Source organism: Phodopus roborovskii, unplaced genomic scaffold (assembly GCF_943737965.1).
Source record: "Phodopus roborovskii unplaced genomic scaffold, PHOROB, whole genome shotgun sequence".
In the NCBI taxonomy this organism is placed as follows: domain Eukaryota; kingdom Metazoa; phylum Chordata; class Mammalia; order Rodentia; family Cricetidae; genus Phodopus; species Phodopus roborovskii.
Window position 1 is genome coordinate 4,274,423 of NW_026126639.1, and position 19,664 is coordinate 4,294,086.

Here is a 19,664-nt window from a genome sequence, read left to right on the forward strand (position 1 = left end):
GTGTGTATGTGTGTGTAGCATGTGTGTGATTGTGTGTATGTGTGTATGTGAGTGTGTGTAGCATGTGTGTGTAGCATGTGTGTATAGCATGTGTGTATGTATGTGAGTGTGTGTAGCATGTGTGTGAGTGTGTGAGTGTGTGTGTTATACAGGCAGGCACTTCTGGGCTGGGTCTCCCTCCCTTCCTTCTTACCCTGATAAGCTCGGGTCTGTAAATCTAGCTCACCTCCAGGTTGCAGAGTGAGAGGTGCCCAGCGCTAGACAAGGGAAACGGCTTCCCCAGTGACCGCAAGCTCAGCGAGGGCGCTGGGTTCACTGCTAGGGTCGTCCTCCCTCCCTTCCTTTTCCGTCTCTCAAATATATGGGGAGGGAGAGTAAGGAGTACCGACAGACACAGCGCTGCTTCGTGTGAAGGGCCGTGTTTAGGGATATGAAATAGAAACCCTGCTGAAATCTAAATGACAAACATAAAGTTTAAAAGAAATTCACAGTAGTTTTAAGTTCATTTCCTCAGAAAATCCCTACTTTTAGGCACATCTAATTAACTTCAATTGAGTTTGGGATGACCCTGGCCCAGGAGAGGGTGGCAAGAAGCCACCACCACCAGAGGACACACACTGAGGCTGCTGGCAGAGGGAAGCTTTCCCAGACGCTGGGCAACTGGCAGAGCTGGCTTCAGGAGTAGCCGCTTTTCTCAGCCCAGACCTGGAGAGCCATGACTGGCTTTTTGCCAGAAAGCACTGGCCTGTCCCCAGTCCTCAAGGGAAGGGAATGGGGGGTGGGGTGGGGCTCTGTAAAACTGTCCTCTGATGACAAGGTAACCTTGCCAGTGGAGTGGCTGCTTTATGGGTGCTCACAGAAGGCACCCTGGCCGGGACAAGGGGAGGGGCAGGGTGGGAGAGGAAGCTGCTCTTCAGCAACACTGACCCTGGGGGAAGGCAGCAGGATTGCTGGCCCTGTCCTCTCAGTGGAAGCAGAGCTGTGGCTTCTTATTCAGACACACAGGTCTGAGCCTGCACGGGCCCCTGCAGAACCCACACTTTGCAGATTCTCCATGTTTCCTTGGGCCTCCAACACGTGCAAACACACTTGTGCAGGGATGGAAGCTGCCCTCCGCACATCAGCCCACGGCCACACAATCAGGGTGACGGCATGCATCGGAGCTGCTGCGCCAGGCTGGTAAACACCGCGATGGGCGTACAGATTTTACCGTCAGTCTTTGCCCTCACCTGGAGTGGTCCTCGGCTTTTCAAATGCTCGTAAGAAACCACAAAGGATGCACGCGATAAAGCGAAGAAAACAAATACATCTGTAGCCAGTGTGGAAGGGTAACTTCCACGAATAACCTTTCTTCAGTAAATCTGTTGTGTTTTTATCTTTGTCCCTCTATGGACGCATCTACTGATCTAAGGCCACAACACTACTGTGAGGTGGTGGCAGCCACCATCGCTGCAAACTCTAGTAGACGAGCAGAGTGCACAGATAACAAATATACTCCATGTACATACATACATACACATACAGGGTGTTTGCCTGCATGTATGTATGTGTGCCTGTACAGGGGGTGCCTGTGGAGGCAGAAGGTGTCTGATGCCCTGGAACTGGAGCTACAGACAGCTGTGAGCTGCCACGTGGGTGCTGGGAACTGTACCCAGGTCCTCTGCAAGCGCTCTACCCACTCAAAGACCCATCCATCCCCCTCCCCATTCACTCTGTAAGCTGAATACAGTCCTGTGTCCAACACACAGACAATCTCGTTTGCTATTACCTGGACAATGAGGGCATTTGCCTTAAGAGTTCAGTGCTGGTTTCCTGGGCATGGTGGCCCAGGTCTCCCAGCACTTGGGAGGCAGAGGCAGGGGGATCTCTACGAGTCTGAGGCCAGCCTGGTGTACAGAGCGAGTCCCAGGGCAGCACAGAAAAACCCTCTTGAAAGCCCAACCAAAGCAAACCACGGCAGGGGAATGGTGTTGGGCTGGGGTGACAGCCTCCTTGGTGAAGCTAACAATGAAGACAGAGAGTACAGTTCTTAAATGCTTCCGCCCCTTTAGTCAACGACACTGAGCCCTTTACATCCAGCGCCATTTGAATGGAGACTCTGAAGGTTAAAACCACCTTCTGTCACCTCGGCTGTCATCAGCCACCTCCTTTGCTCTGCATTTATCAGCAGGGACACTGATATGGGAGTAAGCTGCCAAGGCCGAGCCCCTCTCCTCACGTCCCAAGGACGGACGGGATCAGTGCAGCCGAGTCACTGTCGCCGTTAGAACGCTAACTAGAAGGGAGTCCGTGTGCCTCCAGAGGCGCCTGAGAGATGCTGTCAAGGATCTGATTATATTCTTTTGGTTACAGGTCCCCTGGGCTCAGATATGGAGGCTTTGAGCGCTCAGCTCTCAATCATTAAAACCATAGCAGGTGTGCAGAGACATTTACGACTCAGGCGAGGGAGGGAGGCCTTTAAAAGCTACAGCTGCAACACACGGTCTCGTGTCCCTGTAGATGAGCTAGGCTAAACTATGAGCGCCCAGTGTGACAGTCCATCAGGATGGTGGCGAAGCCATTTGCCAGGCGCATTTAGGATGTGGCTGCTAATGTCAGCTACTGCCACCACTAAGGCTGAGTACAGCCAGGTTCAGTCCAGTGTCTGCCAAAGGAAACAAATGGGGAAGGGAGGATGGAGCACGCCAGTGCTGGGACTGGACCCTCCCAGACCTGCAAAGAAGAGCTTCATACATGTGCTGTGGAGACAGGGAGGACAGAAGGAGCGGCTTTCAAATAACACATGAGACTACCCAGGAAAAACAAAAACCGGGCAGCCATCATCCTGTCATCGAGAGTCCACGTGTGGCATGTGGCTAAGGCGAAGGGTTGGGTGGGGGTGGACGCTTTTCCTGAGCAGCCAGTAGGCCAGACTAGCTGAACCAGTGAGCTCTGGATTTGACTGCAAGGCCCTGCTGCCAAAATAAGGTAGAGGTCATCTGAGGAATGTTCCCTACCTAGGGGCCACACACACGCAAACACACGCACGCGCGCACACACACACACTCACGCATGCACACACACGCACACACGTGCACATACAGACACACACACACCTCCACGTCACAGACATATGAATAGAATCCATTTTCACACCCATATGTAGCATCCCCCTAGAGGATTAGGGCAAGGTGTATCTGGGTAATTTGATGTTAAGTGCAGTCCCTTTGAGGGCTGGTTGTAAGGAGTATGGGTTGGGAGATGCCATTAGCTGGTGATTAGACTGGAATTCATTTTATAAGGACTTTGAACATGGTAATAAAATTAAATCTAAATTTAAATGACTCTTACTGGATTTCAAAACAAAACAGAACAAAAACAGTATTTACAAAATGGCTATCCCACCAGAACTAGCATTATAATATTATTAGATTCTCAAATCATTTTTTTAAAATTTCAAGACATTTAAGTATATTTCTCACTGTGTATCCAGAAAATAATCTCTGAATTTTTCTAAAGCAACTTGCTTTTTATACTGTTATTTCCTCAAAACATTTACTTGTAGCAAAATGACAAATGATAAATCATGTTAGTTCAATAAGTGACAAATAAATGGACATAAAAGCTAACCACAATTTAAAAAATGATGGAATGCAAAATAAAATGAAAATCAAACAAAAACAAAACAAAACACTCAGGGAATTGTACCCTTCTTTGCAGTTGAACATGGATCCTATTTTAAAATCAAATTCCCAAATGGTCTGACAGATAGTCTAGGCCTATAGCCCCAACATTGCAGAGAGACTTTGGGTGACTATTCAGGTATCCAGCTGTTTCTGTAATTTCTTACATCTTTTGGAAATCACTTGCAAAAAATAAATAAGTAAATAAAAAAATAAATAAGGGGTGTTATTGAAGATGTTAGACTTCTAGCTTCACATGGATACACCTGTATTCACATGCATTCATCACACACACACCTTCACATGCATTTATCACAGAGACATACACACACATTCACATGCATTATACACACTCACATGCATTCATCTCTCACACACATACATTCACATGCATCCATCACACACACACACATGCATCCATCACACACACATACACACACACCTACATTCATCACAACACACACTCACATGCATTACACATACACACACACGCATTCATCACATACACAAACACACTGTTCTTTCTGTATATAATGATTATTGATTCCAATCCTGCTCATATCCTAGTCCCTCCATATCCTCCCCCACCCATGCATCATCCCCCCCCAGCACAACCCCCCCAAATCAGTTAAAAACAACATCAAAACCCAAACAAAAGACCACCTGGCTCCTCTGTCTTTCCAACACCTCTTCAATAATACTGGTGGCACTGGGTGCTGTGGTGTGTCACTCTGCTCCACTCACAAGATGTCCACTGCGTGAGTCATCGGTCTTGTTCAAGGCCCCTGGCACACCATCATCACTAGAACACAGCCCAAACTCCTCTTGGATACCCTGCTGTTGGCTGAGTCACGGGGCCTGTGGTTACCATTCCAAAGGACCGGTCACTAGGGTGGGACGACTCTAGGCCCAGGATGAGGGTCTGGGTGGCAGCTGAGCTGGCTGGTCCAGGCCTCTGAACCACTCCCTCAGGTAATGGGCAGAACCAGCTCTCCCACGCCCATGGTGAGGGGGCGTGGCCAACTCTTTTGATACAGTTGGGGATAGGGCCAGCTATCCAGTGAGGGGCAGGGCTGGTTCAGCGTGGCCCTCTTGGATTTTAACACCAATGGTTACTATGACCTCCTATAGCAACACAGGCCATGGACATCATCACAGACCACAGATGCAGGACCATGGACCCAGACATGGCCCTCAGCAGTAGCTTGGGCCTAGACATTACCATGGTCCTGGTGGCAACATAGGCTACCCAGGTCAGTATGGTCCTGGTGGCAACAACACACTACCTGTGGACACTGACGTGGCCTCAGGTAACAGTCCAGACCCTGGGTATCCACGCAGTCCCTGGTGGAAACCGGAGCCACAGACTTAGCTCAGACCCTGGGTGATGCTGGACCATGACACACAATGCTTTGTAGTTACGTTCCTCTCCATGGTGATGGACAATGGCTAGCTACTGACGCTGAGTCTGTTTAGACAGCAGCTCAGAATAAAGATCAGGATGAAATGGAGATGACTAAGACTCAACCACTCATCCCTTGCTTTGAGTTCCAGGCTGTAAAGTCGCTGCCTTCAGCGTATGTGTGTGGGTGCTGTGACCGACCAGATGGGGCTGTTTGCTGACCCCCAAGTCAGTAGGCTCACTGGCTCCATCAGGGTTGATTAGACAATTCCTAGTAATTACATTTTCAGCTGTCTAGATGGTTATTCTTAAAGTTTCAAGACTGTCATGTTGCCCCGATGAGAAAAAAAAAAAAAAAAAAGCATTGATAGTAAGAGTCAAGACAACCTGACGGGCAATCAGTGTGCACTTAGGCTGGCCCACTGTGTGTCTCGTTTGGGTTGTCTCTGGTTCCTTTTTGACAGAGTGGGCTAAATATCAGATGCTGCTCCCCTCAAATGATTCACTAACAAAGTCAGGAACAAGTCGTCCCTCCACTCTTCCTACAGCGAAGAGAGGAGAAACGGTTTTGGTCACATTTTCCATTTTCCCAAAGAAGCCCTCCTGTCTCCAGACCCCGACCAGAATCTTCGCAGAGCGTCTCAGCCCGCGGGGGCAGAGCCGGGCAGCTGTCAGTGTCTACCTCCTCATTTAGAGGCACAGACCCAGGAACAGCTGTTGACAATTAAATTAATTATCCTTTGTGAGCAGTGCTCCGAGGCTGTCCCCAGGCTGTCCCCAGGCTGTCCCCAGGCTGTCCCCAGGCTGTCCCCAGGCTGTCCCCAGGCTGTCCCCAGGCTGTCCCCAGGCTGTCCCCAGGCTGTCCCCAGGCTGTCCCCAGGCTGTCCCCAGGCTGTCCCCAGGCTGTCCCCAGGCTGTCCCCATGACTGCACAACACTCAGCTCTCAGTCTCCCTCCGGAGCCCACCTCCCTTGGCACAGGATCACTCCTGTGTCTCAGGCAAAGACTTGTCTTTGAAAAATGACCATCACATACTTCTCTGGCTTGTGACAAGCAGTTTCTGCAGCATTCTGCGACACGCCCGCCTATATATCCCTCAGCCCTGTTATCAAGGCGGAGGCACAGCCCGGTGCCCCGAGTCAGGCCCAGCCACCCATACTCAATAGCCAGAAATAAAAAGCCAGATTAACAGTGGGGATCAGAGGAAGGAGGGCTGTTCAATGTGACCACAACGGGAAGAGATGCAGTGACATCCCTCAGAGTCCTTCAGGATCACAAAGTGAGGCCAGTTTCAAGGGAGGGCCGGGCATATGCGTATCTAAGCAGCCCTGGTCGAGAGAGATGTGGTCCCGCCCGCCCGCCCACCTGGGACCCAGTCTCACGGGGGAGGGGTCTCACAATTTGTCAGAGCTTCCTCAAGTATCTTTCCCAGAGGTAAGATTGCCCTGGCTGCTGCCTCTCCCTTCTCCTTAGTGAGATTCCTAGGAGACTCTCATCTCTCTGGGGTCCAATGTTTCCATAGTCTGATGGTCAGACTGAAAGATAAGAGTCTCCTCAGGGTCTCTGAATCTCTGCCAGATCACTCAACGGCCCCACATGGTTGAGCCAAGGGCTGGGTGAAGGCAGCTTTGCCAGCAATGCACCCTTGTCATGTGGGAACGCTATTGGCCAAGGCCCTGGGGCACAACTTGAACTTGCTCATGTTTCTCTCAATAATCGGCAACTGTTCCTATCCAGTCAGTAACACTGGATGTGAGATCTGGGCATCTCAGACCCCAGGCTTTGCATTTCAACTACAGAACTCAGGACTAAGGCAAGTGTGGCGGAAGCAGACCCCAGGGCAGACAGGAGTCCCGGTCTCTGGGACACATGCAGGGACTGCAGGGGACGGCAGACTGCCAGGTCTGACACACAGACCTGAGCACTCACAGGCTGGGGCCAGGGTGCCGTGTTTCTGCTCTCAAGTCAAGGGACGGTGCACAGCACAGAAGCAGGAGACTCAATGTGTGTAGACGCGAGCTGCAGAAAGACATGGGGTGCCTTCGGGGAAACCCCGCAAAACCACGGAAACCGCCCGGCTTGGATGCTGTTCTGTTGCTGTGATCAGAAACCACAACCACGACAGTTTACAAAAGAAGTGTTTATTTGGGTTTACAGCGCCACAGGGTTAGAATCCATGCCAGTCACAGCGGGGAGCACGGTGGGCAGCCAGCACTGGGTCAGCTCGAGAAAACCGTGAGGCAGAGCTAGCTGGGTCTGGCGTGGGCTGTAGGAACTTCTAAGCTAGTGACACACCGCCTCCAACAGAGTCACAGCTCCTAATCCTTCCCAAACAGCTCCACTAACTCTAGACGGAGATTCACCACCGGAGCCGATGGGGCCGCCATTGTCCTTGACACCACCCCAATGCCCCTCAGTATCATTAAAATGTCCCAGTACGGAGCCCCACAGGTTCTTACGCTAGAGGAGTTTCTGGTATACAACTAATGGTGCATTGCTCACACAGAATGAATCCTGTTGGTTTATATGTATGTAGAGTTCTGACTCTAGATTTCTGAGGCAAATTATTTCTCATTCCCAGAAAGTGTGTTGTTTAACAAGAAGGCAAAAACCTGATGGATCTGAAAGCGACAGAAATGTCTGTTGGAAAATTAGAGAAGACAGTTGTGTTGCCAGGCATTGGTGTGCACAACTTTAATCTCACCACTCAGGAGGCGGAGGCAGGTGGATCTTTGTGACTTGGAGGCCAGCATATTCTACACAGCAAGTTCCAGGCCAGCCAGAGCTATGTTGCCAGATCCTATCTTAAAAAAACAAAAACAAACAACCCCCCCAAAACTCCCAAAACCAAAACAACAACAACAAAAAACAAAGAGAGGAAAAAAAGAGTCATCAATTTTCTGAGGTATTCCAAACACCTTATTACATTAGGAGGCTGAGGCAAGAGGATTAACATAAGTTTGAGGCCAGCTTTGGTCATAAAGCGAGACCCTCAAACATTTTTTACAATTATTTGAAGTGTCATTTTCATATGGAGAAAGCAAGTTTACAACAGTTACTTACTTTGACTGAGTTGTTTTCTATTTTCTTCTGACTTTGATTTCTTCTTCTTGGTCTCTAAATATAAAAAGGGCAGGAGTTCAGGTCGATGTTCCAAGGGTCACCTTTTCACAGAAAAGGGTTAGCATTTGTTAACGGTATTGGGGTTTCCTTTAATTCGAAGAGATCTGTGGTTTGAAGTCAGTGTTTAATGGGGACTTGAAGGAAGTACTGTGAAGTCCAAGTTAACAGTGAGTAGTTGAAAAGGAGACATACATAAAATGTAATAAAAACCGAGAGAAGAATCTAACTATGGAAGGCGTGTGTGTACAAGCAGTAAGCTGATGAGCTTATGTGCTCAGCACTGAGCCGCATCTCCAGTCCACTGTTTACTTTTATGTGCTTATGGCGATCACACCAAGTTGCTCCCACTAGCTGTGTGGTGCAGTCAGGCTTTGAACTCGTAACTTGCCTGATCGGCCTCCTGAATTAACATTTTTAAAGCAGAGGATTTATTATATAATACTATGCTGCTAGTGGTTTCTACACTCACGCACAGGGAAACGCGTGGACAGAAGAGGAACCCACACCTTCCTTCTGTGTAGCCACACTTTGACCACGTGTGCAGTGCGTGTAAAATACCATATGCGGTGTGAATGTCCCGTGTGGCACCACACTGCCTCTTTAAGCCATAATGATAATGTACACTGTTAGTATTTTATTTCTGAGTGTCTTATTACGTGGTTGGTCAAATTTGATGTTTGTTAAATGTGTGCATGAACCTTGAACCCAGGAGGGATGAGTATGTACTGGAGTGGGGCTGAAGGACATACTGTGCATACATGTTTACACGGGAACCGGCGTATCTAACTGAGAAGTGGCGAATTGAATGGCACTGAGCACAGAATACTTCTACGTCACAGATGAGAGCGCACGCTATAGCTGACAAGTGAAAAATAAGAAAGCAAATGTTCCAAGTGTGGGCTGGTGTGGCGATGCGTGCTTCAATCTCAGCACAGGGCAGAGGTGAGACCCCCTCGGACCAGAGTTCAAGGCTGAGCTGGCTACATAGTAATTCCAGGCCTGCCCGGGTGACAGAGTGAGACTTAATCTCAAAAGACCAACATAAAACAACCAGGCAGAGCATTCTAGGTCAACAGGGAAAGCTCCTTAGGCATATCTGACAATTGAGAATTACTAGGTTTTGCCAGTGTTTGATTATGGAGAGCAACCCCATGTCTACATGGCAAGCATTTACTCACTAAGCCATCTCCCCAGAAACACACACACACACACACACACACACACACACACACACACACACACACACACACCCTCTGCCTCCTCTGTGCTGGAACCATGTATGCTTTTGGCTTACCTGGGGCTGGTTGCGGCTTGGCTGGCTGAGATTTCAGCTGCATACCCAACCTGCTTTCAGGAATGTCTGAGTCACGTGATTCAATGAGAGAGCAGTAGGGATGTGGAGGGGTGTGGGGACTGCGGCACCAAGGACTCCTATTGGGTAAAACGGTTGGAGAGATTTCCTTTCTTCTGTAACAAGAGAAAGACCAATGTGAAATCTAAAGGTGTTTTATGCAGTAGCGTCGGTATTGGAAGTGCAATTCGTGAGAAAGCCTATTTAAAAAACCAAGAGCGAGCACTGGCTGCTCTTCCACAGGACCCCACATGGTGGCCTTTAGCCACCTGTAACTCCAGCTCCCAGACGCCCTCTTCTGGCCTCTGTGGGTACTGCATGCATGCAGGCAAAACACCCACACACACAAAATAAAATTAAACGATAACAATAAAAAAAACAAAACAAAAAAAAAAAAAAAAAAAAACCAAATAGCATGTCTTTTCTGGTCTTGCAGGCAGAGCATTTACTATGTCACAAGCATTTGCTCTGTCCTCAGCTAGCTTGAGGATAACATTTTTAGGCACGCTTCTGTTTCCACCTTCCCTCCTCTCTACAGTTGCTTTGCCTCACACAGCAAGCAATGCAAGGAAAAGTGAAGGGGTCCGGGGCCTCATGGCACCCTCCAAGGCCTGTGGGTAGACGCCTGCTCTCCTGCGTTTTGTACTGGAGCCACAGCCCATTGATTGATTGATTGATTGATGGGCACACATCTGCTCCCAGGCCTTCCCACACGCTGGCTCACTGGCGGGAACGGACTCCATGGATAGAGAAAATGAAGCATGGTTTACCTCACAAGGGCAGGGCAGACGGGCTGTATCTGACACTGCTGGGAGGGCTCTTTCTTGGTTGGCTCCTGCTTTTCCTTATTTATGGAAGACGTCGATGTCGTCCACCTGAACATATGGCCTTTCAGTGTTGGAATCACTACTGAACACCTCTCAAATTCAATATCAGTCTCTAACTTCTCCCACGCTTGCTTCCAGTGGATTGGGGTGTACCAGGCAATAGCCTAACAGAAACGAAGAGGGTTCTCGATATAAAATATTGCCGGAGTTTACTGCCATAGGCCTACTGCACTATTATTTAGCTCATGTCCCTGATTTTGTTTGGCTCTTACTCTGCGGCCCAGGTTGTCCTGGCACACTTGCTATGTTGCCCAGCTATTCTACAAGTCATGGTAATCCTCCTGCTCCAGCCTCCAGCTTGCTGGGATTAAAGGTGTGAACTTTTACGCCCTTGAATTAATTTCTAAAATAAAATTTTATTATTTTTAAGTTTCCAATATCAACTATAGAACACACACACACAATCTGTGGCAAGAGCTAGTGAAATTTACTTTAGAAAACCCTAATACAGTGCCCTTTCAGTACTTATTCCATGTGTCGTGCGACAGGTCTCTACACTTATGCTGTGCGTCTTCTTTGGGTGTAAACCAACAGAGATACTTCTGGGTCACCTGCAAATTCTACTGTGGTTTCTTTAAACAGCCCTTCCCAGAGCTCCCGCTGTGAAGACAGGATCTGCTCCCTATCTGGACCTTAAAAGCAACAAAGGCCTGGCAAAGTACCAGAAGTTTCTGCCTGCACCTGAAAATACGAGAGTGCATACTGTCATCACTAATGTGCTATAAGTCTATGGATTTCAAAACAGGGCAGGATGTCTGCCAGTCATGTTGGGATCAGATAGGATTCATGGCCACGTCTTAACCGTCACTCGGTGTCGGGGGATCTCAGGCCTGTCTGCTTCATTCAACACGTGGAATGAGATTTTTCAGGAAAATCTTTCTTGAGATTGTGGAGTGAGGACTAGTTTCACTAAGGATGGGAGTGATTTCCTTCTTTCCTTCCTTCCTTCCTTCCTTCCTTAGAACTGTGTGATTTTTAGGGTCTCATGTGGACATAGGGTCTCCTTGCCTTCTTATTAAGGGTGTCCTTTCTAGCTGAAGAAGGCTGTTACAAATAAAGCTGCTACAAACATAGTTGAGCAAGTGTCCTCACGGTATGATTGAACATCCTTTGGGTGTATGCCCAGGTGCCATATTGCTGGGTCTTGAGGTAGACTGATTCCCAGTTTTCTGAGGAACCACCATACTGATTTCCAAAGTGGCTGTACAAGTTTGTACTCCCACCAGCAATGGAGGAGTGTTCCCCTTTCTCCACATCCTCTCCAGCATAAGCTGTCATTTGTGGGGTTTTGTTTTTTGGTTTTTTTTTTTTTTTTTGGTTTTTTCGAGACAGGGTTTCTCTGCGGTTTTGGAGGCTGTCCTGGAGCTAGCTCTTACAGACCAGGCTGGTCTTGAACTCACAGAGATCCGCCTACCTCTACCTCTGCCCCCCCCCCCCCAGTGCTGGGATTAAAGGCGTGTGCCCCCACTGCCTGGCTTGTGGCTTTGATCTTATTCATTCTGACAGGTTTACGATGGAATCTCGGAGTTGTTTTGATTTGCATTTCACTAATGGCTAAGGATGATGAACATTTCTTTTAGAGTTTCTCTGACATTTAAGATTCTTTTATTGAGAATTCTGTTTAGATCTGCACCCCGTTTTTAATTAATTTGTTTTTTTATGTCTAGTTTCTTGATTCTTTATAATTATTTTGGAAATCATCCCTCTGTCTGATGTGAGGTTGACGAGGTTTTCCCCCCATTTTGCCCTATTGCCACTGATCTTTGCCTCACAGAAAGAAGCATCCCAGTTTCAGAAGGTCCCATTTATTGATTGCTGTTCTGAGTGTCTGTGCTACTGGTGTTCTATTCAGGAAGTGGTCTCCAGTGCCCATGCGTGCAGTGTTATTGCCCACTCCCTCTTATACCAGGTTCGGTGTATCTGGTCTGACGATGGAGCCTTGATCCACTTGGACTTGAGGTTTGTACAGGGTGACAGATATGGATCTATTTGCATTCTTCTGCATGCTAACACCCAGTTAAGCTAGCACCATTTGTTGAAGATGCTTCCTTTTCTTTATTGTATAGTTTTGGCTTTTTTTTATTATCAAAAATAAAGTATCCGTACGTGTGTGAATTTATGTCTGGGTCCTCGATTTTATTCCATTGATGAATCTCTGTTTTCATGCCAATACCAGTTTTTATTACTATAGCTCTGTAGTAGCTCTTGAGATCAGGGATGGCAGTTCTTTTATTGTACAGGATTTTTTTTAGCTATCCTGTTTTTTTTTTTTTTTCCGTGTGTGCGTTTCTATATGAAGCTGAGCATTGTTCTTTAAAGAATTATGTTGGGATTTTGATGGGGATTGCATTGAATCTGTAGATTGCTTTTGGAAGGTGGCCATTTTTACTATGTTAGTCCTACCAATCGATGAGCATGAGAGACCTCTCAATCTCCTATTATATCCTCCAATTTCTTTCTTCAAAGACTGGAAGTTCTTGTCATATAGGCCCTTCACTTCCTTGATTAGAGTTACACTAAGATATTTTATGTTGTTTGTGGCTATTGTGAAGGGTGTTGTTTCCCTGATTTCTTTTTCAGTTTGGGTGAAATGTTCTGTAGATAATCTGTTAGTTTTTTTATTTCTCTGTTTAGCTTCTGTTTGTATGACCTATCAATTGGTGAGAGTGGATTGTTGGAGTCTCCCACTGTTAATGTGTGGGGTTTGATATGTAATTTTACCTTTACTAATGTTTCTTTTACTAGTGTGGGTGTCCTTGTATTTGGGGCATAGATGTTCAGAATCGAGACATCATCTTGGTGGGTTTTTCCTTTGATGAGTATGAAATGTCCTCCGTCTCCTTTGATTAATTTTAGTCTGAAGTCTATTGTTAGCTATTAGGATAGCTACACAAGCTTGCGTCTTCAGTTCACTTGTTTGGCAATACTCAAAAACACATGCATTACACTCACATAATACAAGATACACAGAGCACTTTCACAGACACACACACACACACACACTCACATATACACACCCACACACAGAACACACATTCACATACACAGCACACACTCAAGTGAAATAAAATCTTTTAAACTCACTCCAGCACGCAGTACAGCTGTGTAAAGAAGGAAGAAGGAAATGCACGCTCTGGTCAGCACGGTGTAGGGTTAGTGGATTTTCAGCACAGTAAATTTGTCAAAGGACAAGAATTAAAGACAAGAATTAAGGAGATACCTTAAGAGCGTTTTGAAACACAAGTAGTGTTTGGTTGACATAGAAAGGTTAAATTATCCTACTGGTATGTCCAAGGCTATTTAGTCATGCTAGCATCATACCAAGGGAAACAAAGTGTCAAGCATCTGAAGAGAATTACAGATTTTAACATATCTAGTTTTTCTGTATGAAAGACAAGTCATTTCAAATTAAGAGTATAAGCCCTTCCATTAGAATGTGCATCTCCTGAGCACAGAGATCATGCGTGTTACATTCCTTGTGCATAGTTCAGCCTAGAGAATGGGCAAGAGTCTCACGAAATAGCTGGATGAGTAGCTGACCAGAGAAGCCTGTGTCCAGTGCCTTCCTTACCCCACACTCCCACATAGCACAAACAACAAGGCCCACTCTGACTCTGACTCTGCTGCAGCCTGGGCAAACAAGGCACAGCATGGCTCTTGCTGGCCAGAGCACAGCGGGAAGGGACAGCTGTTGTCTGCCTCAGGTGCTTTGGCATTTGGGCGTGATCCCAGTTAAGGGTTGCAGAATGTGAGACAGAGCAGAAGGTTACCCGCGGGCAGGCTGCTCAGCAACAGCCGCCGACCCTGACGCTCACCTCACCGTGGGGTTTGCACAGGATGGTCGTGCAATCCGGACTGCATCGGAACCTGTTCTGCTCCTCCCAAACGAAGTCCGTTGGTGGCTGGGGCTTCGCTTCAGCTGCTGCCGCCCACACCTTTGAGAAAGCAGTTTGCTGCTGACAAATGACACTGGGGATCCACTCAGATCCACAGATGTCACTGTCATTAATCTTTCTGCACAGGTAGGGTTTTCAAAGTCATTAAAGGAGGGGAAAGGTGTGCTTGCGTTTGCCTGGGCTGGAGCTCCTTGTGCCGCAGCCTCCCAAGGCCCTGGGACTACTTCTAAGCTGTTTTAAAATATAATAGAACACAGTTTAAACAACTACCTAGTCCATGGTATGCGGGCTGTGAGAGACCCAAGGTTGCAGCCCAACCGCACGCTGTAAACTTACTGACATCTTTGAGTTTTTTTTTATTGCTCTCAAATGTGAACTTAACAGATGACAAGGTCTTATCTCAAGGTCATGCAAAACTAAAACAATGCACTCTTACCACCTCCTGTCAAGCACCGGGCACACCCCAGGCTCAGAGAGGCACAGGCAAGTGGAGAGCAGACCGAGCGCCTGCTCTCTGAGCCAGCTGTCTTAGCTCGTCTTTTAAGAAGGTGTTTTCTTAGTTTAGGGACTTAGGACTTCCACTTCAGTAGCTAGGGGACACGCCTGAATAGGACTGTGCGCAGAACTGAAGAAGGCTCCGGGGACTGAAGTGCGGGTGTCTGTCCACACAAGTCACAAGGTTCACATTCGGTACGAAGACAAGTGCCCAAGTCGCCAATGGCTGAGTGGAGAGGGAGCTTTCCCTACCCCTCCCTGGCCCTGGTATTCCCAAATCACTATGTTTGCAGCTCCCGGTGTCCCCAGCTCACCACACGACTATCTCATGGATTCCCTGCTCATGAAGTTCAGGTCAGGCAGTACCGGCTCACAGTTCTTCCCAGCTCCTGATATTTCTGGCTGATAGCATCCCAGTGCACTAGTAAATCCTTAGTTCATGGTATTCTCAGATTATGGCATCCCCAAGACTCACTGTATTCCCAGCTCACCACGATCTCAAATCTGGTCAGATCCTGGCATTGCCACCACGTGGTTATTCCCAACTTGCTGCATTTTTAGCTCATGGTTTCCATGACTCACTGCATCCTTAGGTCCTGGTTCTCCTAGCTCACAGTTTTCCCAGATCACTGTATTCCCAACTGAGCTGTTCTCAGTCCTGGTATTCCTCAATACACTGTATCTTCAACACACGGGATTTACATTTCAAGGTATTCCCAGCCAAAGGAGCTCTCACTAACTATTCTCAGGGCATGGCATTTCTACTTTAAGGCATTTCCAGTTCCTGGCATTCTTGGCTCACGGTGTTCCCAGTCTGTATTCCAGCTCAAGGCATTCCCAGGGCATTGTATCTCACCACGGCGGTCAAATTTCTATTCACACGTCATTGTATTCCCACTGTGTGTTCCCAGCTCATGGTGTTTCCAGGGCACAGTGTCCCTAGCTGATGGTGTTCCTACTTTGTGATGGTTCCAGACCATACTTACTGTTACCGTGGAGCTGGCCTGCATTGTGATGCTTGGGGGGAATCGGTACAGAGAAACTGCTTGTCCGTTAACGTTCTGTTGGAGAATGTGGTTCCCGATCTCTACTTCTTTGTCGGCGGAAGCGTTAACGAGCCTCACAAACAAACCCTTGACGTTTACGTCAGCTATTTTAATGTCTTCAAGAAAACTAGAAAATAAGAAATACAGGTGGGTCTGGATAGAAATGTCTTCAGCACATAGTAAGAACTCAGTAACATGGTGCCTGCCTGTAATCTCAGCCCTGAGAACACAGCGGCAGGGGTAACACTGCCCCCACGTGAAACAGAGCTCCTGTGGATTTTTTAAATGACTTATTATTTCATGTGTATGGGTGTTTTGCTGGCTTGCATGTGTGTGCATTACACGCGTATAGTACTCACAAAGGTCAGAAAAGGGCACTGGGTCTGGAGTTACAGACAGTAGTGAGCTGCCATGTGGGGGGGGGGGGGAATTGAACCCGGGACTTCTGGAATAGCAGCCGGTGCTCTTAACCACTGGGCCATCTGTCCAGCCCCAAGAACTTGTGTATTCTTCAACCTAAGAAAAATGGCTTGCCCTGTTGGTTCTGATCATTATCAAAGCAGCAGTTAGTGCTGACCATTTTACATGGAACAAAGGGAACCTGGATGTGGCTAGGTGCCGGGGCAGAAGAGTAACAGGAAAACGTGGCTTTGGTTTTCTCCGTTTCCTACTCTCAGCAGAAGCCACTGTGGCATCAAATACTCAGAGGGAAATCAAGGGGCCGGGGACAGCTCACTGGCTGAGTGCATCTGTTGTTCTTTCAGAGGACCTGGGCTTGGTTTCCAGAACACGCAGGGCAACTCCGAGCCTCCAACAGCTCTAGTCCCAGAGGATCTGATGTCCTCTCCTGGCCTCCAAGGACACCACACACACATGATGCATGGTCATGGGTGCAGACGTCCACACATACGCATAAAAATGAGTAATCTTACACCACAGCATCAAAAGTCAGGGCACACGGTTCTTTCTTGGGAAAGTGACTGTGACAATGAATGGCTACTGTGAGTTCAAAAATAGTTCCGGATCGTGACATTATGTACACATACAATGGTTTGCTTCTAGTTGGTGTTAAGACTACAGCATGTTGCAGGGCATGTTAGCCAGTTACACATGTGCATTCCTCAGTGTCACTTGCACCACACCCGAAGGTCATGACTTCCCTGAGCTGAGTTAGAAACATCGATATTTCTCAGTCGATTACAGTAATTCATCCTGCTTACATGTCAGTCACTTGACAAAAACATAGTGATATTGTTTCATCTTTCTTCACATTTCTTACCTATACTGTCAAATTAAAAGTTATGAAAATCCACGTGTGTGTGTGTGTGTGCATATATGTGCATGTTTGTGTACTTGCAAGTGTACACACATGCAGGCACTGCTTCATATGTGTGGAAGTCACACACAGTTTACAGGAGCTAGCTCTCCTTCCGTCACGGACAGCCCAGGGATCAAACTCAGGCCTCTTACTCTTGGTGGCGAGTGCCTTTCCCTTGTGAGCCACCTGACCCTTGAGTTTTCAGCCTTCTCTGTCTGTTGTTGTAACCCTCGGTCTCCATAATTCAGGTGTCTATTTTCATCAATTTCTTCTCCTAACACAATGCACTGTTAAACCTGTGGACAGGAAGAGTCTCTGTTGTTGGATACTTTATTGTAGAACTCACCTTTGGTCCTTTTACTTCTAGTGGAGAGAGCTAGGCTGAATGTTTCAGTCACAGCTTGATCGAATCCCTAGATGCCTAGGCCATCTCATCTTCTACGCCTGCGCCTACAATCTTTTGTGTCTGGCCTTTACTTCCTGAGCATGCCGTTGATTTGGTTTCGTTTCTGGCATCATATATTTAAACTCTGCAGAGAGATTGCTTAAGGATCTGCATAATGTTTTGTCAAAGCTTGGCTTCTGGCAGCCACCTAAGTTTTAACACAGGCAAGCCCACGCCAGTCTCACTGAATCAGTTTGAAGTGCCTGGTTTAACCTCAGGATGTATCCTTTGACATTCTCATTGGACACCTGGTTTATCCATGCCCTTGACACCTCCCATTTTAAAGTCAATCATGACAGAGCCTCACACTGCTCAACCCTTCTCCTCTTAATGTCAAAGGTAAGTGTTGAGGCCTCCAAACCCTGGGCAGTCCCTCTAGTCCAGCTCCTGACAGAGGCAGTGTGAACATGCACTTCCGGGCAATCTCTTCCAAACAGTCTCCTCTCCTCACGCCCCCCTCACGCCCCCCCCTGCCGGCAGGCGGGCAGCTGCTTCAGAGCCTCGCCTCTGAGCTTCCAGGCCCCTGACCCTCCTCTGTGTTACCATTCATGGCTCTGACTCCTTTGTGAGTGCACCTTTTTTCTCTTCTTCAAATCCCAGGGCCCTGTGACGTTGTGCTCGTCTTAGTGGTACTGAAGTCTCTGCGGGATGGTTTTATTTTTTAAGGTTTATTTACTGTATGTATGTGCTGTGTGTGTAGGAGCTCACAGAGACCAGAAGAAGCACCAGGTCACCTGGGACAGGAGGCAGTTGTAAACTGCAACATGGGTGCTGTGGGGTGGGGTGGGGGTGGGGTGGGGTGCTGTGGGGGTGGGGTGGGGATGGGGGGGTGGGGGTGGGGTGGGGTGCTGTGGGGGTGCTGTGGGGGTGGGGTGGGGTGGGGTGGGGGTGGGGTGGGGTGGGGTGGGGGTGGGGTGGGGGTGGGGTGGGGTGGGGGGTGGGGTGGGGTGGGGTGGGGTGCTGTGGGGGTGCTGTGGGGTGGGGTGGGGGGGTGCTGTGGGGGTGGGGTGGGGGTGGGGATGGGGGTGGGGTGGGGGTGGGGTGCTGTGGGGTGGGGTGGGGGTGGGGTGGGGTGCTGTGGGGGTGGGGTGGGGTGGGGGTGGGGGTGGGGGTGGGGTGGGGTGGGGTGGGGTGGGGTGGGGATGGGGGTGGGGTGGGGTGCTGTGGGGGTGGGGTGGGGTGGGGCGGGGGTGGGCGGGGCTCTTAACCACTGCGCCACCCTCCCCAGCCCATTTCTTGGGTTTCTATACAACACTTGCACTTCTCAGATTTCCTTTGTCTAAGCCTCTATCTGAGATTTGTTTTGAAGCAGATGGAAAAGTGGGCCATTCTTTGTAGCATACAGTCAAATATTTTGTAGTTGCTTTTTAAGACTCTCGAATGGTCAAGTGAAGTTTTATTATTACTCTAACTTTGTTTCCACGCACACGTGTAAGACTCATTTGCTGTCTAGAACAGAATGTTGTTTGTGTCCAGGAACTTGCCTCTCCTTCTGTAGCAGACGCTTCACACGGCACGTGGAAACGCCGAGGCTGCCGCTAATCTGGTGTCGCGGCCTTCAGTACTTGTCCCTTCCTTCCCTGAAAGTCTTCGAACGTGTTCTTTCTAGGACAGCCGCCCTGAGACCTCCGCTTGTAATCAGTGGTAGGCTGAGTGCGAGGCTCGCCTGTGGTCTTCCTGTCTGCAGCTGCGCCACATTTAATTGTACGGACACGGGAAGACGCAGGCTACGCCAACTGGAAGTGAAGGAACGTCACACTCTCCTTTCTTGTGCAGCCTCGGCTTCCTCATCGTGCCGTGTTGCCATTCGGCTTTCAAGTTTCCGGTACTCTGAGATTTGCTGTCAGTCTCAGTGACGCCGCAATTGGGTGGCAGAGCTGTCTGCTGACGGGGGCAGACTTCCACCAGGAAGGGCTTAAGTCTCAATCAGTCCTTTGGGAATAGATGTCCATGCACGGATCATGGCAGGAGCCTGTCTCAACCCCAAGCTTGCCCCTTCTGATTTTAGACCTGAACAACTAGGAAACTCCTTGGGAGCA

General features: G+C 48.4%; 1 protein-coding gene across 1 annotated transcript in view; it reads right to left on the bottom strand.

Annotated features, from left to right (window-relative positions):
- Nucleotides 1-993: 993 nt before the first annotated feature.
- Nucleotides 994-19,664, bottom strand: part of Lmntd1 (lamin tail domain containing 1) — a 58,378-nt gene continuing 39,707 nt past the window's right edge. The window contains exons 7-13 of the mRNA XM_051173365.1: nt 15,803-15,989; nt 14,241-14,360; nt 10,309-10,529; nt 9,482-9,654; nt 8,128-8,181; nt 4,531-4,715; nt 994-1,176 (exon numbers count right to left, since the gene is read on the bottom strand). Of these exons, the coding sequence (XP_051029322.1) occupies nt 994-1,176; nt 4,531-4,715; nt 8,128-8,181; nt 9,482-9,654; nt 10,309-10,529; nt 14,241-14,360; nt 15,803-15,989 (1,123 nt within the window). The remainder of the gene's footprint in view (nt 1,177-4,530; nt 4,716-8,127; nt 8,182-9,481; nt 9,655-10,308; nt 10,530-14,240; nt 14,361-15,802; nt 15,990-19,664) is intronic.